This window comes from Molothrus ater, chromosome 4 (genome assembly GCF_012460135.2).
Source record: "Molothrus ater isolate BHLD 08-10-18 breed brown headed cowbird chromosome 4, BPBGC_Mater_1.1, whole genome shotgun sequence".
NCBI lineage: Eukaryota > Metazoa > Chordata > Aves > Passeriformes > Icteridae > Molothrus > Molothrus ater.
The window spans coordinates 40,635,998-40,660,780 of NC_050481.2; the positions used below are offsets into that span (position 1 = coordinate 40,635,998).

At 37.7% G+C, this 24,783-nt stretch overlaps 1 protein-coding gene across 1 annotated transcript in view; it reads right to left on the reverse strand.

Moving 5' to 3' along the window:
* Positions 1–742: 742 nt before the first annotated feature.
* ACSL1 (acyl-CoA synthetase long chain family member 1) overlaps positions 743–24,783 on the reverse strand; it is a 38,137-nt gene continuing 14,096 nt past the window's right edge. Inside the window, exons 3-21 of the mRNA XM_036381984.2 lie at positions 23,684–23,798; positions 23,250–23,314; positions 21,919–22,020; positions 18,216–18,315; positions 17,870–18,048; positions 15,108–15,140; positions 14,879–14,930; positions 14,032–14,105; positions 13,195–13,272; positions 10,751–10,885; positions 9,057–9,191; positions 8,232–8,327; positions 7,100–7,172; positions 6,319–6,407; positions 3,866–3,982; positions 3,375–3,518; positions 2,751–2,852; positions 2,576–2,647; positions 743–2,376 (exon numbers count right to left, since the gene is read on the reverse strand). Coding sequence (XP_036237877.1) covers positions 2,236–2,376; positions 2,576–2,647; positions 2,751–2,852; positions 3,375–3,518; positions 3,866–3,982; positions 6,319–6,407; positions 7,100–7,172; positions 8,232–8,327; positions 9,057–9,191; positions 10,751–10,885; positions 13,195–13,272; positions 14,032–14,105; positions 14,879–14,930; positions 15,108–15,140; positions 17,870–18,048; positions 18,216–18,315; positions 21,919–22,020; positions 23,250–23,314; positions 23,684–23,798 — 1,902 coding nt within the window. The 3' untranslated portion in view covers positions 743–2,235. The remainder of the gene's footprint in view (positions 2,377–2,575; positions 2,648–2,750; positions 2,853–3,374; positions 3,519–3,865; positions 3,983–6,318; positions 6,408–7,099; positions 7,173–8,231; positions 8,328–9,056; positions 9,192–10,750; positions 10,886–13,194; positions 13,273–14,031; positions 14,106–14,878; positions 14,931–15,107; positions 15,141–17,869; positions 18,049–18,215; positions 18,316–21,918; positions 22,021–23,249; positions 23,315–23,683; positions 23,799–24,783) is intronic.

Below are 24,783 nucleotides of genomic sequence, written 5' to 3' on the forward strand. Positions count from 1 at the left end.
TTCAATAGAATGTTGTTAAGAACATAAACCTTGGATCCAATTCTCAGCTAGCTCCAGTAGGTGATGTGTGGTGACACTGCCCTGCCTTTCCAAGCAGCATAGACACAGATTTGAGTATGTTATTCAGTAAGTGACAAATTTGGTTTAGGTTTCCCTCAGTATGGAAGAAATGTATAAAAGAAAATACAAAATTACTTGAGAGGAGAAACTCTATAGTGAGTAGGAGCAGAAGTTTGCTTAGCATCTTGCACTGACATCTATATTCTCATGGAGCTTTAAATAATGTGTGGGTGGTGGTGCTTCCTCTACCCTGGTCTGGTAACTCCATCCCTGAAATCTCTCAAACCATACCCCTGATTTAAGCCAAATGCATGGGGTGAGGGCAGGAATAAGGAAACCCACTACCACCCAGGCAGTGTTTCAGAAAACTCCACCTTTCACTTAAGTCATTTGAAGTGATGGTAAGAACACTGCCAGGAAAAAGACAAAAATAAAATATTTGCTTGTTTAGTAAAGAATTGAAAGAGCAAGTTACATACAAGAGCATCCTTTTCTTACAAATACTGGCCAACACCTTAAACATAAAAAGTCACTTTCCAAAAGCAAAAGTGTAAACAACCAGCCTTTATACTGTATTTAGTATGTCTGTAGCAGTGGAGTTTTACACCTTGTCAGTTAGCATATTACACCTGGGCTCATTAGTCAGCAGCATTTTTCCTTGATAAACAAACACATCACAGCATTGAAATGCAGAAATATTTATTTTGGTTTCCTTCATTGGTTTTGAAAATTGTTTTGGTTTTATAAAACATAGAAATAGCCAACACTAAGCAAACATTTGAATTTCAATGTAAAACTACTGCTCTAACAGTTGACTTGGATTTGTGTACCTGAATTGTATACACATACGAAATTATGCTACAGAGTAGTGCATTACAATCACACACAAATCTTAGTGCAAACCTTGTTGTGCTTGTATTTTACATATATCCATGTTTTCAAAAAACAGCAATGAATGTTAATGCAAAACCAACTCTGTTAAGGATAGCAAAAGACTTATGCTGTAATAAGGCTTATTTCTGCTGATTTTTCAAACAAAAGGTAATAACTAGTTATTTTGCAATTTATCTGGGAATTAGGTTTTTATCCCTGAACAAATACCTATCCTGGGCCAACACACAGTTCTGTTGGCATGTATAAATCATTCCAATTGCTGCAAAGCATCAGGCAAATACATTCTACCTGACCTATTTTGCTATTCAGTGAAAAGTACTCCATGGCTCATACATAAAACACAGAAAACAGGTTATGTCAGAAGCTCTTCCACTTAGAGAGGGCCTGGCACATTTTTATAAAAACACATTTTAAATACAAGTTCATTACAGGGCAAAAAGTGTCTGGTACAGGTGCAATGTTTACCCTGACTGTTAGCATAGCCCAGCCTTCTGATTTGGTTTTTAGGTCTCTAGTGTTCTTGCCAGAGTTGGGATCTGCTCATTTGCAGGGCTGGCACCACTCCAGAATCATGCTAATGTAGCAGAGGCTACACTTGCTGAATGAATTGCATCCACACAGTGCAGAACCACCATATGCAGACTCTGAGAGACTTCTATTCATCAATCTTCTTTGTGTGGAGTGCTGACTTCTACCTTATAGAAGTACATCCCATAACTGGCTGCAGATGTAGAGGGGAGATACAGCTCAGATGCCTTGCCCCAGTTAATATTGGGACTAACAAAAGATGTGATACCAGCCATGCAAACTGTAAGGGTTTGGGGTTTTTGGTGGTTGGGTGGGAGGGGGCAGTTTTGAACAGCTTAAGTAATTTTTCTGAGAATGCAAGATACTTAGAGGCATTTTCAAAGCTGTCAAATCCTTTCTGGAATTGACAACTGCAAAACACACTGCAGACAGCAAACATGCTGGCAATAAAACCTTAGCCCCTTGGTGAAGGTGAGTCCCATTTTTAACCAAGGAAATATTAAATAACTTACATATAGTTACCATTTATAGTTAAGGCTCTTTTTGGAAATTGTAGGTCACCATAAAAACAGTATGCAACACGACTTGACAGTAAGGCAGTGTTCCATTTCTTCAATGTTCCTATGGCAAGTACCCATTTTTGTACAAGTTAATGATTGCACAGTTTCCTTCCCTATTTTTGCTGTAGTCAAAATACAGATACGAAGGCCAACAGCAGACAGACGTGTGCCACTTTCCTCATTCCATTTGCAGTTACATTTTGGCATTAGCATAGAGTTCATCTATCTGTGACTGGAAGTATTTTCGCAGTTCTGGTCTCTTCGCTTTCAGTGTTGGTGTCAACAGGCCGTTTTCAATAGAAAACATTTCAGTGTGCAGGACGATGTCTTTCACCTGGAAAATAAAAAGTTACTAGCCAAGCTGTATTCCTTGAAATAGACAAGACTATTAAAAACTCGCCCAGATATCTTACCAAAGCCCATCACTTGAAAAGTTTTCCAGACACAAATTAAAAGCAGTTTTTGGAGAATCAGATCATATTGGTGATGACAAGCTTAAAGAATTAGGTATTTGGTTCTCATAAGCATCATACCTGTTCAAATGACTTCAAACCAGATTCTTTCCCAATTCTCACCATGTCCTCCAGAATATATTTTTTTACATCCTGTGGATACAGAAATATGCTATATAGCTTCATGCTTCCATAAGCAGCAACTTGAAAAAGTGGATGCAGAACAGCTAACCATTCAGTTAGATATGCCCCTTACCTTGTTTCTGCATAGCTCTTGATAGGAGCCTTCCAATCCCTTTTTCTTGGCCCAGTTGTGCAGAGTATCAGGATCAGGTACCACAACACCTACTAAGAAGGCCTAAAAAAAAGAGAAAAGCTTGACAAAAATTCCTAAGTCAACACTTTAGTTCCTACACATTTCTTTGGGGAGCATTTCTGATCCTGCTGTGAAGTCAGCAGCTTTCTCTGATGCCCACCTGAACACAGCAAGTGCAGTTCAGTTCAGCTGAACTGAAAGAATTAATATCCACATTTTTCTTTACACTTGAAAACCCCCAAGATATCCAGGTTCTTTCTTGGTATGCACGGGTTTTTCGGTTTTGTTTTTTGGGTTTTCCCACTGCACACTGTTAGCAATTTATATACAGTCATTGATATGCAAATTAGTTTAGCTCCACTACCTGGTGTGAAACTAAATCCAGAAACATGCTATGTAACTGCTGGAATCCTATCAGAACCAAAATGCATAATGATAATAGTTTACAATAAAAAACTAAATTTCAGTCCCACAATTTGGGGTGAGGGGAAGGAAGAAAGGAAGGAAGACTTCGCTGGAGTCTCCTTTTGCATTCATTTTTAAAATTACCTGAAAAATGCTTACCTGCAAGCTCTCTCCATGGACAAACACCTGTGCAACAGCTTCACATCTCAGATACACATTCTCTATTTTCTCTGGTGCTATGTACTCTCCCTGGGCTAGTTTAAATATGTGTTTTTTCCGGTCAATGATCTTCAATGTACCATTCTGTTGGCAGAAATAACTTTTACTCAGAGGAGGCACTTCAAGTGAAAAACCAATCTACACACCATAGGCATGCCACACTGGCAGAGTGAAACTGGTAAAACCAGAGAATAGTCAAACTAGTGTTAGGTTATGTATCCATCTAATCTGAAGTGGGGAAAGCCTCAGCACTGGCACTGTCGATACTTTTTTAGGCCCAGGCACACAGATTCAGCTACAACAGTGATTATCCACAAATTCTTGTCTTTCACCTAACTAATTCTGTTCAATACCAAATGTTTTCTAATATATTTATTAAATTTCTGCCAGTAACTATGAAAGTATTATTGCAGCTGTGTAAGTTGACTTACTGGTAGCCACTTCCCAATATCTCCTGTGTGAAGCCAGCCATCTTTGTCCAGAGCCTCCGCTGTTTTTTCTGGATCTTTTAAATAGCCACGAAACACATTTACCCCTTTAATACACACCTGAAAAGAGCCATTTGTTGAAGGAAAGTTAGCAATCACTACTATAAAAAAATTCATCCTCCAATGATTCTTAATGCCCATTAAAAAGGAAAGAGGAAATTTGTGTTTGTACAGGAACTTCTACTCATGGTTTTTGGAGACCTAATGTTTTCCATTGGTATGAAATTGAATAAGAAGCAATTGGAAGGATGTAATCTCTTCCAGTCTAGCAGTAGTCTTCCTACCCACTATTTGAATAATTGGAACCTATCAGAAAAAATTTGGTTTTATTTATGTGAAAAAATTCTGCTAGATCCAGAAATACGATCTCTCAGCCTGGAAACATGTTCATTTCAGCTTTGGTAAACAGCAGGGGCATTGTGCTAAAACTAATGGAGAAAAAAACAGTTGTGTATCAAGAAAATAACATTTGTTGTCCAAAAACTAGGCTAGAAGGAATTACTAATGTAGCACAGCAATCAACTTTTGAAAAACTTTCGGTGCCTACCCATTATGCTGGTGAGCTACAATATAATGAACATGAGATGTTGTCAATAGGAGGGAGATCAGTATCAGTGAGGGTTCTCATGACCTTATGGAGACAAACTTAGGACCAAACTAATGTAATATTTGCAAAGCAAGTAACTTCTGTTCTAAAATAGACCTTACCTTATCTGGAAGGATACAAATAAAAGAGGACTCTACATGTCCTAGTCAAGTCAAAGACTGAATAATCAAATGTTAATTTTTCACAGCCCCTGAGATCACAGCAGGTCACAGCTTTTCCCAGTAAGTTGGCTGTGACAGATAGCCAACCATTTATCTGTATCCTGCTAGCTGGCACGGAGACCTCTTCTGCATATGCTCATATATAATTCTATTCACATATTTATTCTTCTTGACTGGTGAAAGTGAAAATCAAGGCTGACAGAGCAGAGAATATTGCAAGCTTACTCTCAGAGAAGGGACTAGAAATACTTAACCCAAATAAAAAAACAGAAAATAAGGAAGAATATTTCTTTTAGGCAAATGCATAAGGAGAGCCAATTCAAAAGCAATGGGCTTTGAGTTCTGTGAAGCAAGTTACAATACTTTTTTTGTTATATTTAGAATAGTTTATACTGAGGAAATTAGGCCTGAAAGACTAAGAGGGCAGCTGATACATTAAGGAGCTACCATTTTTATTCAAGTCCAAAGTAATTCCTAATGCAGCACATTTACACATTAACTGAAAGCAAAACACTTTTAGGAGATTTAAAAAAACTATTTAACTATTTCTCATTATAAGAATTTATACTCAGTTCCTCTAGCAAACCAAGCTCTAAGAACATACTGAAAGTGAAGCAAAACTTGCTGTTGAAGACTAAATATGGAGTCATATGCAAGATAGATGACTTTTGACATTGTTCTTCACTTGCAAGCAGTTTCCCACCACAAAGACCAACAAAATCCTTGAGTATTTCTGGGAGTTAAAGCTCAATGATTTGTTTCTAGTCTCATATGAATCACAACCAAAACAAATAAATAATATAAATCCTTTATAGCCACAGATCAGTTACTTGCTTAAGCTATTTTTAATTTCTCACTCCCTCAGTTGCCCCCACAGCCTCTTGAAAGCATATGAAAGACACCATAGTTAATCTGCCTTCAAAGCTTGGGGAAAATAAATTACTACATGAACATCTCTTCAAAGTAGATACAAAGTTAAATCTGTATACACTTAGTTTTGAAAAAATATTTTAGAAGACAGCATATAGCATCACATGTAAAGCTGAGTCCTCAAAATGCAATTTGTAAAACATACATGTTCAATTTGTGCAGATTGCATAAAAAAGTTCAGAAAAATGTGCAGGCAGGCATCACAGATCATCAGCAACCTTCATGGCACTTGATGTCCATTTCTCAGAAGTTGCCAGCCACTTTAAGTGACCTCATCTCACAGATCACAAGCTGGGTAACTGGCTGTACACATCAGCTGCTCTCTGGCCCTTGGCAGCAGGGTGGGAGGGAAGCCCTCTGCCAGCATTCTGCTGAAGGGTAGCTGCACTATGAGGTGGCCACACTTCCCAGCTATTCCACACTTGGAAGATGTTGCCTTGTCAAACAGCCTTATGTATGGTCATAAAACCATCTGCTAACCTGTGGGATAACATTGCTATGTAAGCTCTTTCTTCTCCCCCCCCCATTTACTATTTCCTGATTTGCTTCTTTGAATCATTAACTAGTATGGCATGCAGGCATTTTAGATTTTATGTAGCAGGCCATGTTTAGCACTTTTACTAAACTCAGTTATTTCAGGAACAAAAAACAAAAATTCCAAAATTTCCCAAGAGGCTCATATTGCCTTTCTTACTTACCTCACCCTCTCCTTTGGCAGCCAAGTAATTCATTTCTTGTACATCAACAAGCTTGATGATATTGCATGGCATTGGTGCTCCAACATGACCTATTAAATACAGTAACACTTCAATAGCCTGATGCTTTTTAGTCAGATTCTGAAAAAAATAAGCTGCTTAACACTGAATAAAGATGGAAAACTGATTTCTGGTAGCTTAAATTTGCCAGGACTGAAGCATTAAACTCTCAGATATCCCTAAGAATGTTACAAGCTGAACCATGTATTCAAGCTTGCTTTTTCTTATAATCAGGATCCTAACTCTACAGACATATTTAAGTAGCAGAAGTCCCATACAGTTTCCATTAGCAATATGATATCAGTTAGAGAGCTAGAGATGTAACAGCTCAGGGAAGTACAAACTCTTGATTCCCAACACCAAAAAATGCCATTTTTATTTCTAGAACTGCCATTATACACAGAAGATTTGTGCTTGATAGAAACTACAAGGGTTAATACTGTGACCTCCCTTCTCCTAAAGCAACTTCAACTTACAAGAACAAATCCTATTAGAAGTTTGAATTACTGAACATTCATAGCTATTTAGGGCAGAAATGTCAAGGGATCTCTTCAATTTTTTTTATTTCACTTGAAGAAAACCAATCTTATCCTTCGTGATAGGTGAAGAATAAATAAAGTGATCAGGGATAAAGTTAGTGAAGATTAAACAAAGTGATCAGGGACCTCTAAAAATTTCAGTAATCCTAAAATTTAATAGACAGGTAGACAGCTGAACATCATACCTGCAGTCCAGTCACCAGGCAATGACAGGGAGCATCCAGCTGTGCATTCAGTCTGTCCATAACCTTCATAGAACTAGAAGGTGAAATCAAAATATAATCTAAAGACCATTATTTTTCAAAACAGTTTCTTCATTAAAATGCAATTAATATTATGTTTATTTTCTTCTAATTGTTTAAATTTAAGTGTACCAAAACCCTCAGCGCCTTCTAAAAAACTCCTGAAATATTAGTTTTATCACAATACAGTTTTAAGTGCTAATATTCCACCTTCAGTTCCAATATATACTCCAAAGTTTCACACAGCATGGGACACCTGTGTAGACTAAAACAGAAAACAGGAGAAGAAGCAAGAATGAAGTGAAGAACCATAGCACTAGTAGTTTCATTCATTCACATAATTTAAAAATAGGTTTGTCTGAGACAGCCAGAAATGGAATCCCTATGCCACATGACAGCTCTGTGATTGCTATACACATGACAGGCTTCCCTTTTCTATGCAAAATGCATTGTTACACCAGCACACCACTGAAAAACTTCAGGAAATTATGGAAGCCTGACATTTTAGATTATTTTGCTTTCTATCCTTGAAATTTAATTTTAATTGAATTTATTTAATTTCAACATATTTGTTCTATTTTATGCCATTGCTGTTCAAATTTTGCCTCCAGAAGCTTATACTTTGAAGAGGCTCTGAAGATAAATGCAACATGTGGAATTTGATTCACCTCATGTTCAAAACAGCAACACTACAATATTACCACACGGATTATTAGATTTTCTACAGTAGTTAAAAATACTTCTGTAAGCAAGGCAAACTCCAGAAAGTTAAATAAAGTAGGTAATTTATTGCTTACTGCAGCCTACAAAAAAAATCTTTCCTAAAACAGGTCAGCTGGTTACTTCAGTTAAAAGACTTTGGGATGATACAGAAATTTAGGGGACTGAGAAAAACTCAGGAAGAGAGCATGCACTTGTATCATCTCCAAGAATACTAGAAAGAGTTATCCATATAATCAGACTGCTAGAAAAGCTCTAACAAGGGAACTCTCTAAGGGAGAGTAGAGATGTTAAACACTCCAGGAGCCAAGTATTAAAATATTTAGGGTTTGGGACTTAAGGCCAGGCAACTCACCTGACAACCAAGAGCTGTTCTCAGGAAGGTCAGTACACTTGCAGACACAGGTGCTGCTCCTGTGACCATCAGCTTTACTCTTCCTCCCAAACTTGCCTACAACAGACACAAGATACTGTGGACACCAAAAGCATTGTAGAAGTATTTCCAGAGTCATCTTCTATGACACCTTTAGCCACTGTTCACCTACAGTGCCACCCACAAATGTTAGAGAGTAAAAGTTCAGTCTGCTATTGCAAGCTGTTTTTCTTGCAGTGCTTCTAGTCTCATTAATGGCTGGAAGATAGAGAATCTCAAACAAAGTATCTGTACATGGTGTCACTGCAATGCAGACTCTGCAAAAAGGAGCTTAGGCCATGGCCCCAAGCGACGGCTTTATATTTAACTGCCTTGTATCAGTTTCTCATACATCCTGAATGCTACAAAAAGCAGCAACATAGACATGTTGTATAGCCAAGGTTAAGGCCATATCAAGTGAATGTCAGATATAAAAGCATGCATGACTTAGTGACAAACAGGGAGACCACAGTGGGGGTTACAGGTGGCACTGTGTTATACTTAGCATTCTTCCTTCAGAAGGACAATGTTTGCTTTCAAAGCAGTAAGAGAGAGGCACCAGACTGTCTGAGGTGACTTAATACAGTTAGCCGATACATATGACAACTAAGGGAATTGAAAAAATGAGGTTGAAAATAAAAAGCCAGCTCTGATTTTTACTCTGAGTAGCCAGGTAGTCTTAACTCAGTGAAAAAGCCATAGCAAATTATAAGTATTGGTATGAAATCCACCAATTGCAAAGTTTAACGCAGAGGCTTTCAAGCATACCTGTATTTTACGGAAGATGACTTTATCCCAGAAACTGTTATTTCTAACTATACCACTTCTGAGTTCTGCTTCTTTCCTCTTGGAAGCAAAGTCCAGCAGCCACCTCTTTATTGAGGAATCTGCCTGCCCAAAAATCTATTAAGAAAGATGAACTATGGTTAGAATTCTCATAGACTACCATTTCCTTTTTCTAACATATGCATGCATAGAGACTCTTAACAGTGAAAACCAAACAAATTAAAACAACTTTTATTGATAGGCATCTTAATTCTAGTAAGAAATACTTGTGAATTTTTATTTTGATCTCAGTTCAAGAGTTTAAATCAGCGCTTAACAAATTCTTGATATGCATCAAACTTTGTGATGTTGTTTCAATGCATAATTTCTTCATTAACATGTATGAATGAAAATGGTTTACTTCTCTTTTCTAGTATCACTAAAATCCAAATTGAGCATAATCCTCAGCATTTTCTGAAAAGAACCCTACCATAATACATAATGTAAAACATGGTGTTGTGAGCAGATGCAGGTCACTTCAGAAATACCAAAAGGAGATCTGTCTTGCATATACAAATTTGCCCTTTAGATCACTTTTCAAAGTCTCCTTCTAGTTGTTCTTAGGAAGGCAGAGAGCAGGCTCAATAGCAAGCCAAACATTAGTACATTCATTTGGAAGGAGGAAGACTCAGCATTATGACTGAAATGACTGCAGCATTATGCCCCCCTGCTATGGCAATTCCCCAACCTGCCAGCTTCACATGCTAGGTCACTGCAAGGGTGGGTGAGGTGGAAGCCTCAGGGCAGCAGACTAAAGAAGCAAGAGGAAATCATGAGAACAAAGTCCCAAGCTTTGACTGTGCTTCTCCAATTCCAGTAGAGAATGTGTGAGCAGAATAAGGAGCTACATTTTAAGTACTAAAAGCTAGTCTCAGGTTTTCCTCCCCTCCAAATGGACTCCCGAGCCAAACAGAACCTTGTCTCTAGCCTCATGATCTGAGAAATTTCCTGGCTAAGACAGCATAGACAGCTCTGCCATTTCTTTAGCAGTCAGAGGATTTATTATATCCTTTAGCTCCCCTGGTTGTACCCTAAAAGGAGTCAGTCACCCATATGCAAAAGGCCAGTTAAAATCTGAAGCTCAGGAAAGAATCTACTTTCAAATTCCCATCTCAGTTAACTGTGAGCAGGCACGCAGCACACACAGGAGAGTGAGGCTACAGACACCTCCCCAGCACTCCCAATTGGCTGGTTTACAGTTCTCCCAGCTAGAACACACTCTGGCTGCCATGTAGGAAATTTGTCTGTGTCCATGCAAACGCAGGCAAACACCTGACCTTGCTTTGCAAATTCCACTCCGTGAGTCAGATGCTAAAAGTGTGGCATGCAGATGCCAAGCCTCATTTTCGTGTTGTAGACTAGACTTAAATAACTTGCTCAGAGCAAACACTAAGTCATGAATCAAGATAGAGAGAATCAAGTCCCCTAGTCAGACTTTTCAACACTAGTATTTGCTGCCTGAAAGTGTTTTAATGCAACTAGTACTATTCCCTGCATTTTCAGCTCTCTTTTAGAGAGAGATGCACACATTTGTTAGCATGCCAATTTAATATCCCAGACACAGCAGTTACTCCTACTCTGCCAGCAGAAACTTTATGGAGTCTCTTAAAAGCCTGCACTCATGCCTGTAGACTTACCTTGTCAAACATTCTGTTCAACAGTCTTGGTACTACAGGAAATACAGTTGGCTGCAGTGTTTTTAGGTCATCCATGAGGAGTCTGATATCCCCTTGAAAGAATCCTATCCGGGCTCCATGGCACAGAACCACACACTGTTAGAAAAAAGTAAACGCTCTGAAAACACAGGAGGTACAATGTGTTCCAGCTCTGTGTGTATGACAGTCCTATGCAGTGTGGATTGACCTTAAACCCTCTCAACTTCTGGAGTAGTTTTGCAGCAGTCTCACACTAAGACAGCACTAGAAAGATCAAGTAGCAAGACACATCTGGTGTACACAAACCACACTTTCAAGCTTAGCACAAAAGCCTCTATCCAAAAAGGGCAGTTGGTCAAATAAGGTAATGCTGGTGAGCATCAAGACCTAGCAAAAGACTGAAAAGGAGAACTTCTCCATTTGAAATAATTAGCAAGCTTGTTTAAAAATATTAGACTTGTTTTTCCCCTACTTTATACCTAGAAATGTTGCATTTATAGTCTGCACATGCTATTTTACTAGGCCAGTGAGGATTTCTGCCTACTTGCTACTTCATTTCCAATCCCTGCACTCTGGTTTTCCTTCTCATTTCACAGGACTGATGTGAGCAGAGGACTTGTTCTTAACCAAGATGCTCTTCAGAAGATTCTAGCAGAGCCAGAGCTTATTTGTGTATCACTTCAGACCCACATAAAGGTAGGCAGACTAAATCCTGTTGTGTTAGATATTTTCTGTCTAGAAGCTAGAAGACTAGGAGTTTCACCACCTACTTTACACACCTCACTTTATTTTCCTACTTTTTTAGTGTTTAACATCTCTCCTCTCCCTTGTGTTTATACCTATCTGCTTTTCCTTCATTCCCTACTATCCATCCTCTTATTTACTGCATGAGACACACTAAAGTGTCACTTTCCCCCCTACCTATATTTTACCACCATCTGCTAAAAGCAGCAAATATCAGTCCTTATGGACTGAGCAGCAACTGCCTTTACTAAGCAGGAAGAGTATAATTGTCAAGCCAAGTTCATTGACCCTCTAACTTCCACATGATGCCAAAACCAAGGAAAATCAACTTTAAAACAGGACTGTAAAGACTGGTTCTCACAGAGTCTGTGTTCATATCTACCCCAAACAGCAAGAAATCTTTTCTACTTTCTACCAATAATGTCTTGGTTAATTTCCTTATGTAGTTATGCCACCTATTTTGTACAGGCAGAGAAATACTGCAATCCAAACACTCTTTTAATTTTTTCTTTTAAAATGAAAGTTCCTATCCTGTTTCTACTGCATAATCAAGAGCAGAGCTGTTTGCATGTTCTGGTGCAAGACAGGGAAGTAGAACAGACATGGAGGTATAACTGATATCAAGGTGACCAGGAAGAAAAAGTGCTGAATGCCCAAAGGCACCTGTAGACCTCAGCTGTGTACTATTCCAAATCTTTGTAGCATATATATCTACACACAAACACATATATATATACACACACACAGACATATATATACATACACACACAGACACACATGAATATAGACATTTTTGCTTATATATATACACACACAGACTTTCTACAGAAAACTTAGGATTCCTAATGGAAGTCATACAACAATTTCTGGCTTCATATGCATTTTTCATGCTTGCATGGATGCTCCCTCTATAAAACTTCAACATATGTATTTGCAATCTCACCTGAGGAAGAGGTGTTAATTCAACTTCAGTAAGTGCAGTAATTAATACATGAACTTCTTACATCCTGTAGAGCACAATTGCAGGAATTGCATCCATTCAATAATGAATAGCACCCAAAATGGGCCCAGAGTTCTTCAAGACTGCCAGCATTAAGACAACTGCAGCCATTTCATTCTCAAAAATTAAGCCTCAGATTTTGCTACATGTTAAAACAAGTGATCCCAGAGAACTTCAAAGTTTGTCATTGACATGGCTTTAAAAGCCACTTCCATTTCCAGGAAGAAAATTACCCTGAAACAAAATCCCTTCTTTACTGAAATTTCTTGGAAGCAATGGTGAATTTAACTTAAAATTAGTTTTGTGTAAGCAAACAGAATGCCTCCTTATAAAATAAATTTTTGAAGTTTACAGACTAAAGAATGGCATGGATTTTTAATAATGCATTAATTATACTGGAGGGAATTTCTAGGCAGTGTACATGTGCTAAGGGATTGCCTCATGTTCTAGTAAACCAGTTTCTAATTAACCCTAGCTCTAATGTTAATGTTTATATTCTGGGATGAAAACCAATTGTCTAGAGCTCACCATGTACTGTTTATGGGACACTGCTTTCCTGAACCTTATTTCAAGCTTTCACACACATTTACAAGAGTCAAGAAGGAAGAGCATATTTCACCTGGATGCATTCTGTAAGAGAAGTAAGCTTCTCAGTAATTTAGTACAACAAACAGATGCTTACCTCAACAATTCTCTCAAACATATGAGCCAGGGGCAGGAATGATATCAGCACATCATCAGAAGAAGGCATAAATGATTTCTGGAAGTGTTAGCAAAAGTTTAATTCTCATTGAGTCTATTTTGCCTAAGTTAAACACAACAGTAAAATCTAGCTCTAGAACACAGCCTCTACTTTAGTTTTGCTTGTAATGAAGCTGCATTTTTTTTTTAATTAAAGACTACAGCAATGACTTTCTAGCATGAGTAAAGACACACAGCAGAAACAATAAACTTTTAGAGTTGAGTATAGTGACCAGATTATTACAACTTATCATTCATAGAATTCTGAAAAGAAATAAATTCTGATATAAACCACAGAGCTCCATTACATATATTGGGAGAGTAGGGGGACAATAGAGATTAAAATAGCACTGGTTTGAAAAAATATACTTTCATCTAAGATTAGGAAGTTTGTTTACCTTATTTACCCCAAGATCAATATCAAAAGTACCTTACCTGAGCTAATTGTGAGACCAGTTGCTTAATTTAGAAACAGTACTCCTTGCACTAATGAGAAACACACTGTAAACCCATGGCAGAATGTAATCTACATTCACATCAGGATCACTGTACCACTTTGGTTACATCAGAACAGATGGGAAATCTGTTGGGTTCTTGACCCTGGCAGAACAGCCAAAAAACATTGACTTCTGACTAGTGGACACAGAGTGCTGTCAAGTAACATTTTCATTTGGATCTTACTAAAGCTTAAGACCAAAGTTAGAGATTTCAATGTTTGTTTCACTCATGAGATTATTTCCCTTCAAGCAAGTTCACAATGTTTATATTTTCAGTTTACCTCTGTAGTTTTCATAAAAGCTGAAGCATTGCTGACTATGTTTTGATGAGTGATCATAGCTCCTTTAGGGTTTCCTAAGGAAGAAGGACAACAGGATTCAACAGTGAAATTCAGATCCTTGAAGTTAATGTAGCAGTGGCAAAACTAATGTGGTAACATTCTTTGATACTAATACATTTCTTTGTGTATCAACTAAACAAAACACTGTCAAGAACAGCTGGCAGCAGTTAAGTAATCAGTTTATGATGAAGTCTTATAACTCTTTAAGGAGCCCAAAACTTTTAAGAAATCATGACATTTTTTGATATGTCTCTCACTCAAAATTCAACTCTTCTGCAAAGATGCAGCTATCAAATACAGATTAATTTCTGTTCTCACATCTGTTTTAAAAATATAGCTTGCTGCTCTATTCTTTCCTTATGTTCCATGCCAGTGGGTATGAAATTCACAAATGTCAAGTGAGTGACATCTAGATGGTCTGTTTTGGTCTTACAGCAAGGTTCTTAGACCTATGGAACAATTTTGCTGATAAAGTACAAAAAAAACACTATGGAAGAATTGATAGTCTGAAGTCTGATGCAGAGCCCTTATTGTTATGTAAATATAAATTCATTATTTGTTTCTAAACCCAAAAACATTAACACCTCTACCCCCCAAGACTGCAACTCTGTATTAACAGGAAAAAAAATTTAAAAATCCAAGGGAACTTTACTGTAACACTACCCCAGCTACTACTTGCCAAAAAGATGCAGCAGCAGGGGGGAATCTTGCAGGGGAAGTAGGAGGGCATCTGAATTAATTTTGCACATACAGAATAATAAATTCCACATAATGCAGCAAGGCGTACCTGTTGTTCCACTGGTGAAACAGATGACTGCTAGATCTTCTGGCTTTGGAGGCTACAAGAGTTAAGAAAGTATTAGTATGGTTAAGACAGCAAGGGAAAATATTTTCCTGGACAAAACATCAGGGTACTAGTGTTATTTCTGAGCTATGGGAGATAGGGAGATTTGCTAGCTTGATCTAAAGAACGCTTACCAGCTTCACATTGTCACTTGAACCAATTTCACACTTACCATAGGTTTTTGCCTGTGTGCTCTTCCTAGCTCCTGCAGAAAGGAGAAGAAAGTGTAGACATAAACATGTAGCTTTCTTGCTTTAAATTTACCAAACATTACTAAATACCATAATACTTCATTATTTAGACTCTCTGCTAAGGCATTTTAACTTGTTTAGCAACCCAGTGCAGCAATCCCTACCCATGGCTGGAGGCTGGATGGGAACCAGATCTTTAAGGTTCCTTCCAACCAAAGCATTCTGTGATTCTCTGGTTAATGTAAGAGTAACAAAAGCTTTAAAGCAAAAATACATAGAATAACTACCATGTTCTACAAATGAAAAAGTGATAAATTATCTAAAACTCACAAGGCTTTCTCCAGCTAATGAACTAGAAGTCACTAGGGAAGCTCAAGGTTATGATAAGACAGACAATTAATCAATCCTGTACCTCATGGAGATGTGCCACCAACAATTATTGGTTAAATGAAGGAAGACATTGGTGGTTTGAACTCCTTCTATACAGGAGGAGTTCATTGGTGGTTTGAACTCCTTCTATACAGGAGAAACTCATCCAGAACCCTTCTTCCTCCTTAGTTATTCAGACCTGACCACTGATGTCAGGGTTCTTCAGGCAAAAGGGAAAGGACACCAAAACAATCCTTTTACCACCAAGAGTATAGCAAATAAGAGGAAACATTTGCAAGTCAATGTTTAGTATCTATGAGCTTTAAAGTTTCAAACCAAGACTTACTACTGTCATGCCTATTTAAAACTAGAAACAATACTACCTTAAGGGCTTATGCAAATTAAAGAGGTCCTTCTGTTAAGTATATCCTTGGAAGAAGGGTATATTTGAGGACAGACATCAACTTCACCACTGCCTTTATGTTCCAATTGCATAATAACAGCATATTCATTCCTTTGAACCCTAGAGTTCTTTAGTATCATGTACCGCTAAGATTTACCCAAGGAGGTTTAAGACAAAGGGAATGTCTGGAAAGACAGTTAACATTCCCATACCTGTAGGCCTGCCTTTTTGAAAGGGTTCATTATGCAAAGATTTACCACTATGGCAACATAGCTGTCTGCTCAAAACAGCACCTCCACTTGATTTACGACCACAAGCTCAGTACCTCCCGACAACCTGCTTTGAGTAAAATCTGGGATTTACTGAATATACAGCTGAAGTCTCCAGACACTTGTTTTGATCTCTTACAACAAAACTCCACCATCTCTTCCCATTAAAGAGCCATTTATTTACTCAGCTACAAGTAACCACATGATACATATTGGGCATCAGAAACTACGCTGATGGCTTCTAGGGTATACGCAGCAGAACAGTTCACATAACCCATGCACAGCTGAGCAAGAAACTCAAGCCAGAAATCCAGAAAACAACTACTCAAAGCTAGAAATAGTCATTCTAGTCTAAGCTCCTAAACAGCTCATAGTTACCTTTCAGGAGACACTCTAAGTCTCTAACCCCTTAAAAAAAAAAAACAAGTGACAAAACTTTCCTGTTCATGGAAGGACTACTACAATTACTTAAGCTTGCCTCTAACTTCTTGTCAGAGATTTAAACAAAAGGCTCTTGGAACACCTATTACTTAACACTTGATGTTTGCATTAATGAAATAAGAGCTATATACTACTACTGAACATCACTACTTATGCATACAAACATCTTTTGTAAAGGCAACATTTACTCTCAGTTTTGTTTTTCCATAGCTAGAAGATCCAGTGGAAAGCATCTTCCTCTGTCAAAAACTGCAGTTCAGCTCAAGGAAAGAATCTCATTTTATTCTAACTTACAGGTTGGCCACTCTTTTTTTAAGTTTAATCCAACCCTTTGGCCAGTGAACTGTAAGTCATTTAAGTCTAGCCCTACTTCATGTTTTTAGCCATGTTTTAACCTGGCACTCAATGAGGCCAGTTTGCCAGTCAGTCTTTTAAAAGAAGGTGTGCTGACATTGTTGTATCTTTACCAGAAGGTGGCCCTATTAACATAGCTGTCTTAACTGCTATGAAAACAAGTTCAGTGAAATGAGGCATTTCACACCAGTTACTGACACCTGCACAAGACAAGTACATTTATCTGGAGATAGTCAAAGCCTAGTGAGCCAAGCCTTCATCAGAACTACATCTGAAACCAGGCTAAACCAAATTTCATAATCTCAGAGCAAACATATACAACATGCAATTTGATCCTGGAAGAACATTCTCCAAATGAGTGAAGTTATGAAATAAACTTGCATAAGAGATCTACGCACACAAAAACTACATGCAAAACCAAGACTTGAGATCGGGTGGTTAATTAAAATGATTGCTACTTTCAAAGCCTTAAAGTTCATTCCCCTGTATCACCATAACCTTATCCTTATAAGAAGCTGACTGACATGTCCCTTCTCCCCCAGAAAACATCTTGTAGATTCAGTGTACAGGGAAAAGTGCCATTTTTCAGAAGACCAAAGCCTACACAGGCTCTCCTTGAAATAAGAATTTCTGAAATATTAGTCACAGTATATAATTATCACATTATGCTTCACATGGGCAAGCCTTAACACTGAGATCTAGTCTTCAGTCTTCGACTATGTTAATAACCTTTCATGCTGTCATCTTGGTATATCTACTTTTATACTTTGAGCATTGTGAAATACCATTAGCAAGTTGTTTTCCTCCTATTATTTTTTATATTTTTGAGTAAACTCCAATCCAAGAGATAGTTAAGGATTTTGAAATTAATCCATGGCAAGCAGTTAAGCAGGTTAAGCATTCTTACCTCTATTTCTCTCATGCTGAAGACTTCCACACCACACTTTTTACCACGTTCCACAAGATCCACATCAAAAGAATCCATGATAACAATGGTGTTGAGTATTGGAGTTTCTCCCTTTTCCACACTGGTTAGTAGAAGTCTGGCCTTGTCAGGTTTGTCACAGAAAACCAATGACAAGTCAGCTGATGAAAAAGAACTATATTATCAACATGACAAGTTCAGTTTAGACTAGATCCATATGTACTTGAGTATGTTGCAATGGAAGGCTTTTCTGAAGAAGGCTACAGTTCTGCCCTCACTCAGCTCTGCCATCATATATTCAGTTGCTGAGCTACTCAAAGTGTCCTACCTTTGTTCACAATGTATGTAATAGCTTCAGCCCCCAGTGTATCATAGAGTGGCACCACCACCATGGAGAATGCATAGCATGCCTGTTCAATGATGACCCACTGCACAAAGAGAAGAGATGAAAGTCACGACGTTATGCTTATTGTTACAGACCTCCAAGAATGATTCATTTTTAAAATCTAACAAGGAGGCTAATAGGATACAGCTCACATGGGCAAGTCTTTATAGAAAGTGGCAGTTTTTATTGTTTTTTCACTTTGAATACCTACTCAATTTTTATCTGTGTAAGGAAGAAAAAAATCCCCAAATAATAAAGAACTCTAGGAAAGAATCCAATAAAATTCAACCCTATCCCTAAAAGTAATATTAAGGACTTTTGAAAAAAGCAGTTAATGTTAACTGTCTCTTTAGTTTACCTACTAACAGAAAGACTTTGAGCAAGAGTACTCTACTTTTTATTGGGTTTGTTATTGAGGTAGGCAAAGCTTTTAATTTCCCTTATTACCATGAATCAGTGAAGGACTCACTTATGTCTTGACCACACATTAAATTTATATACACACAGTATTCTTACCCCTACATTATGCACATCTCATTTGATGGTCAGACATGCAACACATGCAAATAAAGTAAAAGTCCTTTGGAAAGTCAGCATCAGAAAGTTTCTCAGCATTTCTCAAGACTAACCATTCCTCTTTATAGGAAGACTTCTATTAAAAAAATGCAATTACATCCCTGCAAGCTGCAGTAAGACAGATTTACCTGCTAACGAGTATAGTACTCAATAAACATAATGATTATTGCAGCCTTATGATGTGTTATGTGAGTTATGCTTTACAGCCAGCCTATTTTCATCCAAAGTATCATCAAGGTAATGCAGTAATGCAATTCCTTTTTTCTGATAGTAACTCTTGGGTGTAGTTTGTAACCAACTAGCTACACCAAAATACAGAATAGCATGCAGCTTCTCAAATAGGAACCTCCAGACACATGAAAAGGTGAGCAGAACTAAAACATTTCTGATTTTCCCATCAAATACTGACAAAAACTCTCAGTACCTTTAGTCAGTTCCAATGACAGGAAGAAAACAGCATGCATCTTTAAAACTTACCAGAACTTACAATTCAACAAGACTTGCACTAACAAGGGTGTTTCCTTTACCCTCCCTCAAACTGTTACACTTTCCAGGGCTTTTCAGGACTAGCAGCTACCTCCCCCCCTCATGATGACAAGTTTAAACATGATTCAGCTGATTATTCCATAAAATATCTAATAGAGACTATGTCAAAGTTGCCAAATCTCAGTTTTACTGATTTTAACTGTTTATTAGGGGCTAGTTTCCCAAAGTACTCTATTGATTCAGACAGGCTTAAACATAGGAAATTTTTCTGACAGCATTCATGCAATGGGCAAGTTGTACACCTCTTGTCCAAAAAGACTTCTTATAAAACTAGTGCAATGCCAGCTAACAAGGAAATTAGACTTTCATTAAGACATTACACATACAGGTAAGTCTAAGCAGGCACATTTATAATAGCCATGAAAGGGTCTGCTGAATAGTTCTTGCTAAACGGCATCATCCAGGACATGTAAAAAGGGAACAACAGGGCTGCTGTTCATCAGCCAGAAGTCTAGAAGTTATTTTAATAGGGTGGGGGTCTTCTACAAAGACTTCAGAAGCAGCACACAGCCATAAAAGCTTCTTGTTGCAGCCTCCAAAAACTCTTGCACATCATTCTCAACAGTACAACCAGCATCCTTATTTTCTGGGCTACCAAGACACTTTTTTCCATTTTGCATCTAAAATTATGAGTAAATGTAAATATCAAACCATGACACTCAAGTTCTCTCAAAGCCCAAGCAAGCAACTAGTACTAAATATAGACAGTCAGACTTTTAGTTTCTTTTCTGACATGGTTCTGATCTTCTGTTAGGAAAACCATACTTCATTGTTGTGTTTTCTTTCAATCAAAACAAACCCCCCCCCACTTCCAGAAGAGATGACTGTTTTCCAGGAACTCAAAGTAATACTTTTATTTACAAATCCAAGTTTTGGTTTTGCTAGGATTTTCCCCATTAGGGGATTTCCCCAGCAGCTGTTCCCTGCAATAACAAATGTGAGTAATTTCACACAAAAAAAAAAAAATCTTCACATATTCTCCTGTCTGGATTAGTGATTATGACTGGTAAGTCACAACACCCATCCAGTAGTTTTGAGCAGGGAAAATCCCAGATTTGAAATTGTTGGTTAAAAAAAAAATCTTTTAATCTCATTCCTGACCCAACTCAAAGCAATACAACTTAAGAATTTCATTTCTGCAATCAGAAAGAGCAAAACTCCATGCTCTCCTTCAGAAATACCCTAACCCAGCAGAGATCATGCACACTTAGCTCTCTAGAGAAATGATTCAAATGGGCACAACAAAAATATGTCTCCCTTTTTTTACTTCTGGTTCATCATGTTGTATGCACAGGAAGCTGAACTGTGGAGTCTGTAGCTCCATGTCATTTAACAGCTTCCTAACTGAATATATTCCAGCCTTCTTTATTACAGAAATAAATCTACAGCTGTGAGAAATAGAATTCCTTCAGGAAAACCCAAGAGCTCGGGAGTTTCTTGGGGTGTAGCCTGAGAGAGCAAGAAGGAAGCCACAGTCACTTGTCATACAGCTTGCATTTTAGTGACAACAAGAGACCACGACACTGATAGAACTTCTAACCCTGTCAGAACTGTGCATGTCCTTTGATAATGGCAAACAAACAGGAGTGTTTATTAAAGAGGGACAGCATCCTTTTGATAAAGGGTAAGAAGCAGTCCCCTGTCTTAAAATAGGTCTACACTGAACTAGCTCAGTGCAGCAAGTACTAGCTCAAACTATTAAACAAATCTAGATTAGAGAAATTCAGTCCTATAAAACAGATCTAATAAATAAGTCTAGAGAACATATACTTACTGAATATTTCATAATTTTTTAGAAAGGGGAATCTAGAACCACTTATGGGTTAAAATGGATAGGCACTATCAACCTGAATATCCCCATGGCTGTCTCAGGTGATTTTTCATTGTGCCACTTTCAGTCTTTCTACCCATTTTTATTAAATTAATTTCCTATTTTTGCCTTCAGCAGCAGTTTTCCCCTTCCAGAATCTTTGTTCCAGGGCCTCTGGCAGAAACAAGAATTATCACCTTAATACATTTTTGTCCAAATATTTAATCACTAACTGTTCCTCGGTGTTTTAAGTTTAAACACCTCCTTGTGATTTCCTGTCACTTTCAACTGTCTAGGTTGTCCAATGTTACTTTTAAAGAGAAACTAAGCAGTGTTTACATTCACTAAGAACTACATTCACTTCCTATTAAACAAGCCACCTCTATAACATGAAAACAAGGTAATTAGTTAAGTTCTTCTGAATTCCCTGATTTCTTTTCTGCTCTCCAGCCTTCTGCATTTAGCTCTAGGGGCTAAAAAACCAAAAAAAAACCCAACCAAAACACAACAATATATGACATTATGTCAACTACTAGTTTTGGTTCTTAGGTAAAAAGTGCCATGTCTATAGCTCATGGGTCTACAATGTCAGTCTTTAGGCTTTTCCTAACACCAAATAGGCTCTCAGTAGGGAAGTACACTGACAAGAGAGAAAGGAGTAGGCCCTTTTAGTAACGGCCAGACCACAAATACACAAAATGTTAGTTTAATTACCTCAGGTCTGTTTTGTGAAAAGATTCCTATGTACTGAACATGAGATGGTTTGAAGCCTCGGTGCAGTAATGCAGAACCCACATACTCAGCTCTGTCTGAAACCTGGAGGGGCAAAAAAGAGGGAGAACAAAAAAAAATAAGAGCAAGCTCATAATTGCTAACTCTCCTCAATTATTAATTGGTATGAATGAGAGAGAAGTTTTTTAGGTTTTGGATGCCCTCTGTGACTCTGATAACCTAAACATTGCAGTGCCATTACATGGCACTGATTGTAATTATTACACTTGCACTCAATATGCAGCAGAAGAAACACTTGATCCAGTCAAACTTGAAAGTGTTAAGTATAAGTTTAGAGGTTCAGCACACAAACACAGAAAAGGCTGTTTTGCTGTATGTGTGTTAAACCCAAGAAGTGACCCTGGAATGATTAAACATAGTATTTCTGTTTAATCACAAGCATTACATACACCCCTCCTTTTACTTCATTCAGTGCCTATGGGAGTAGCATTTCTCCCTTCAAAAAACAATAGAACAAGGAGCCAAAACCCACTTAGTTCTATTAACAAAGCTTGGGAAGGCAATTTTCTAAATTCTTTTTGTATAGCACATGACTTGAAACCATGTTAGTCACATGACCCCAAAAGCAAAGCTTTAATAAAAGAGGTATGCCTAACAAATTCACAGCAAAGTCACCTTGGGAAAAAGTGAGGTCTGTTGCACACAGAAGGTGTTTAATGACCTTAACAGTATGCAATAGGCAAGGTTTATGCAAATTTGAAGACCGACTGATTAAAACAGGAACAACCTAAATGTGCACAGCTGTTAATGGAGATTTGCATACAGATATTTTCAGGGATCAAGAAGCAGAATGCTGCTAGTTAGAAGCACATCTGCTAGCACCCTATACAACTGTCATTCAGACTATGGAGACAAGGTGTCAGGAAGCCCAAACATCACCTGTAGACAGAACTCCTGGTGTAAAGTGAGCCTCTTGGAAGCACGCACAGTCTGAGTCCCTGAACATTACTTCAAAGCTGCTGCTTTGCCCAAGTTCTAAACAATTCAGCATTGAGATGCCAAGATAACAGTTTTATTTCAGAATTGTTTGGGGTTCACAAAACAGGTGCAGGAGGTGCTCTTCTTTCTCTCTCTCTCGCACATATTTAAGGCTGTTCCTTTAAGACACTGTAATAGGAACTAGCACCTTTCTGCAATATTCTGCTACTACTTTAAAACATATAAATAATTCAAATTTGTTATATCACATTACTGGATGTTGTATCAATGGTCTCAGCAAACAAAAGCAAGTCTAGCACTAAGAGACTACTTACCTCTTTATAGGAGATCCATTCATATGGCTGGTTTGGTTTTCTAAAACCAAGACATGGACCATTATCTAAAAAAAAAAAAAAAATAGTCACTCAAAATTCAACCCCAACTCCTCTGTTCTGACACCACTCTTGGTGCTAAGCCCCTAGATTCTCAGCAGACACTTTCAGATGAAAAATGGGTTTTTTTCAGGGGTGCAGGGAAGGAAGCTGAGAAAGACAGAAGCTACAAAGTTTAGGCCAAGGAATACAGCACTGACTTTATTCACAGAACTCTGTTTCACAAACAGCAGTTTAATTTTTCCTCAAGAAAATTCGCATCCAATACATCCATCATATTGCTAGACAGAGACCCCCTATGCCCAGCTGCATTTCAAAAGAGTTCAAATATGTAGTTCCTGACATATTTAAAATATTGTCTTTAATTTTAGACTTACTTGATACTTGTAAACCCCTTTGGAAAATATCATAAACTGTTCTCACATCATCATAGTAGTAGGACAACAGTTCGTTGCTGCTGAGAAGAGAGGACCTTCGAGCATGCTCACCGCCCTAAGAAAGGCAAGCAGAAAGGTCAGACACCCTTGGTGGCTTGAAGGAATATTCTTCTTGAGAGAACTTGAGAACTATGCAAGGTTTTCCAGGACATTGTTTCAAGAGTCAAACTGCTCCCTACATTACCAAAAACCTGCCAGGCAAAATCTTATTCCCCAGCTACCTATGATAGCAGAGAACAAATGAGAATAGTAAAGTCTAACAAGGGGCATTTTGTCAAAAGCACTTTCTTAACAAATATTTTACTCCATTAGTGCAATATAGACCATAATTAATTTCATCCAGCTTCCTAAATCCAGCCTCAGAGCAGTCTAGACAGAATATTAATGGTGCAATCCCAATATATTTTTCTAATTAAGATGACAGAACATAATCACACTTCAATTATGTGGTTTCAAACCCTAAATGATTTTAAGCATGGTCACCAATACTCTAAACAAGTGTTCTCATAAGCAAAATACTCTGTTCCAGATAGAGTCCTTTAATCCAATTAAAAGTTGCATCTTACAAAAAAGATTTATTTAAATGCAGTCAAGACAATACTATCTTGAAAATTGAAATCAGCATTTTTAAGCTATTGAGCACTTAGAGAAGCTGAAATTGGAAGTCAATACAAGAATCTAATAATTCAGATATAACACTGCCTTTTCTAGAGCGACTGATTAAATAATCTCATTTTATAGAGAGCAATCAAGTTTCACAAACTACAATTATGCAATTACTATTAGGCCACAGTTCTTAATTAGACTTGTTATCATGACAGACACCTACAAGCAAGTTTTTATCAGGAACAGCCCAGCTGGTTAACCAGAGGGTCTTGAGTAAACACTGCGTAAGATTTTCTCTATCAGTGTAATCAATTTCTGGCTCTTTCAGAAAGTCAAACCCTAGACAATTCAGGCACAGATTTAGTTAGTCTATCCTCCACAACTAAAATTTCTTCTTATGCAGTCATAGGTTCTTCTCCTGTTTTCAAAGTATT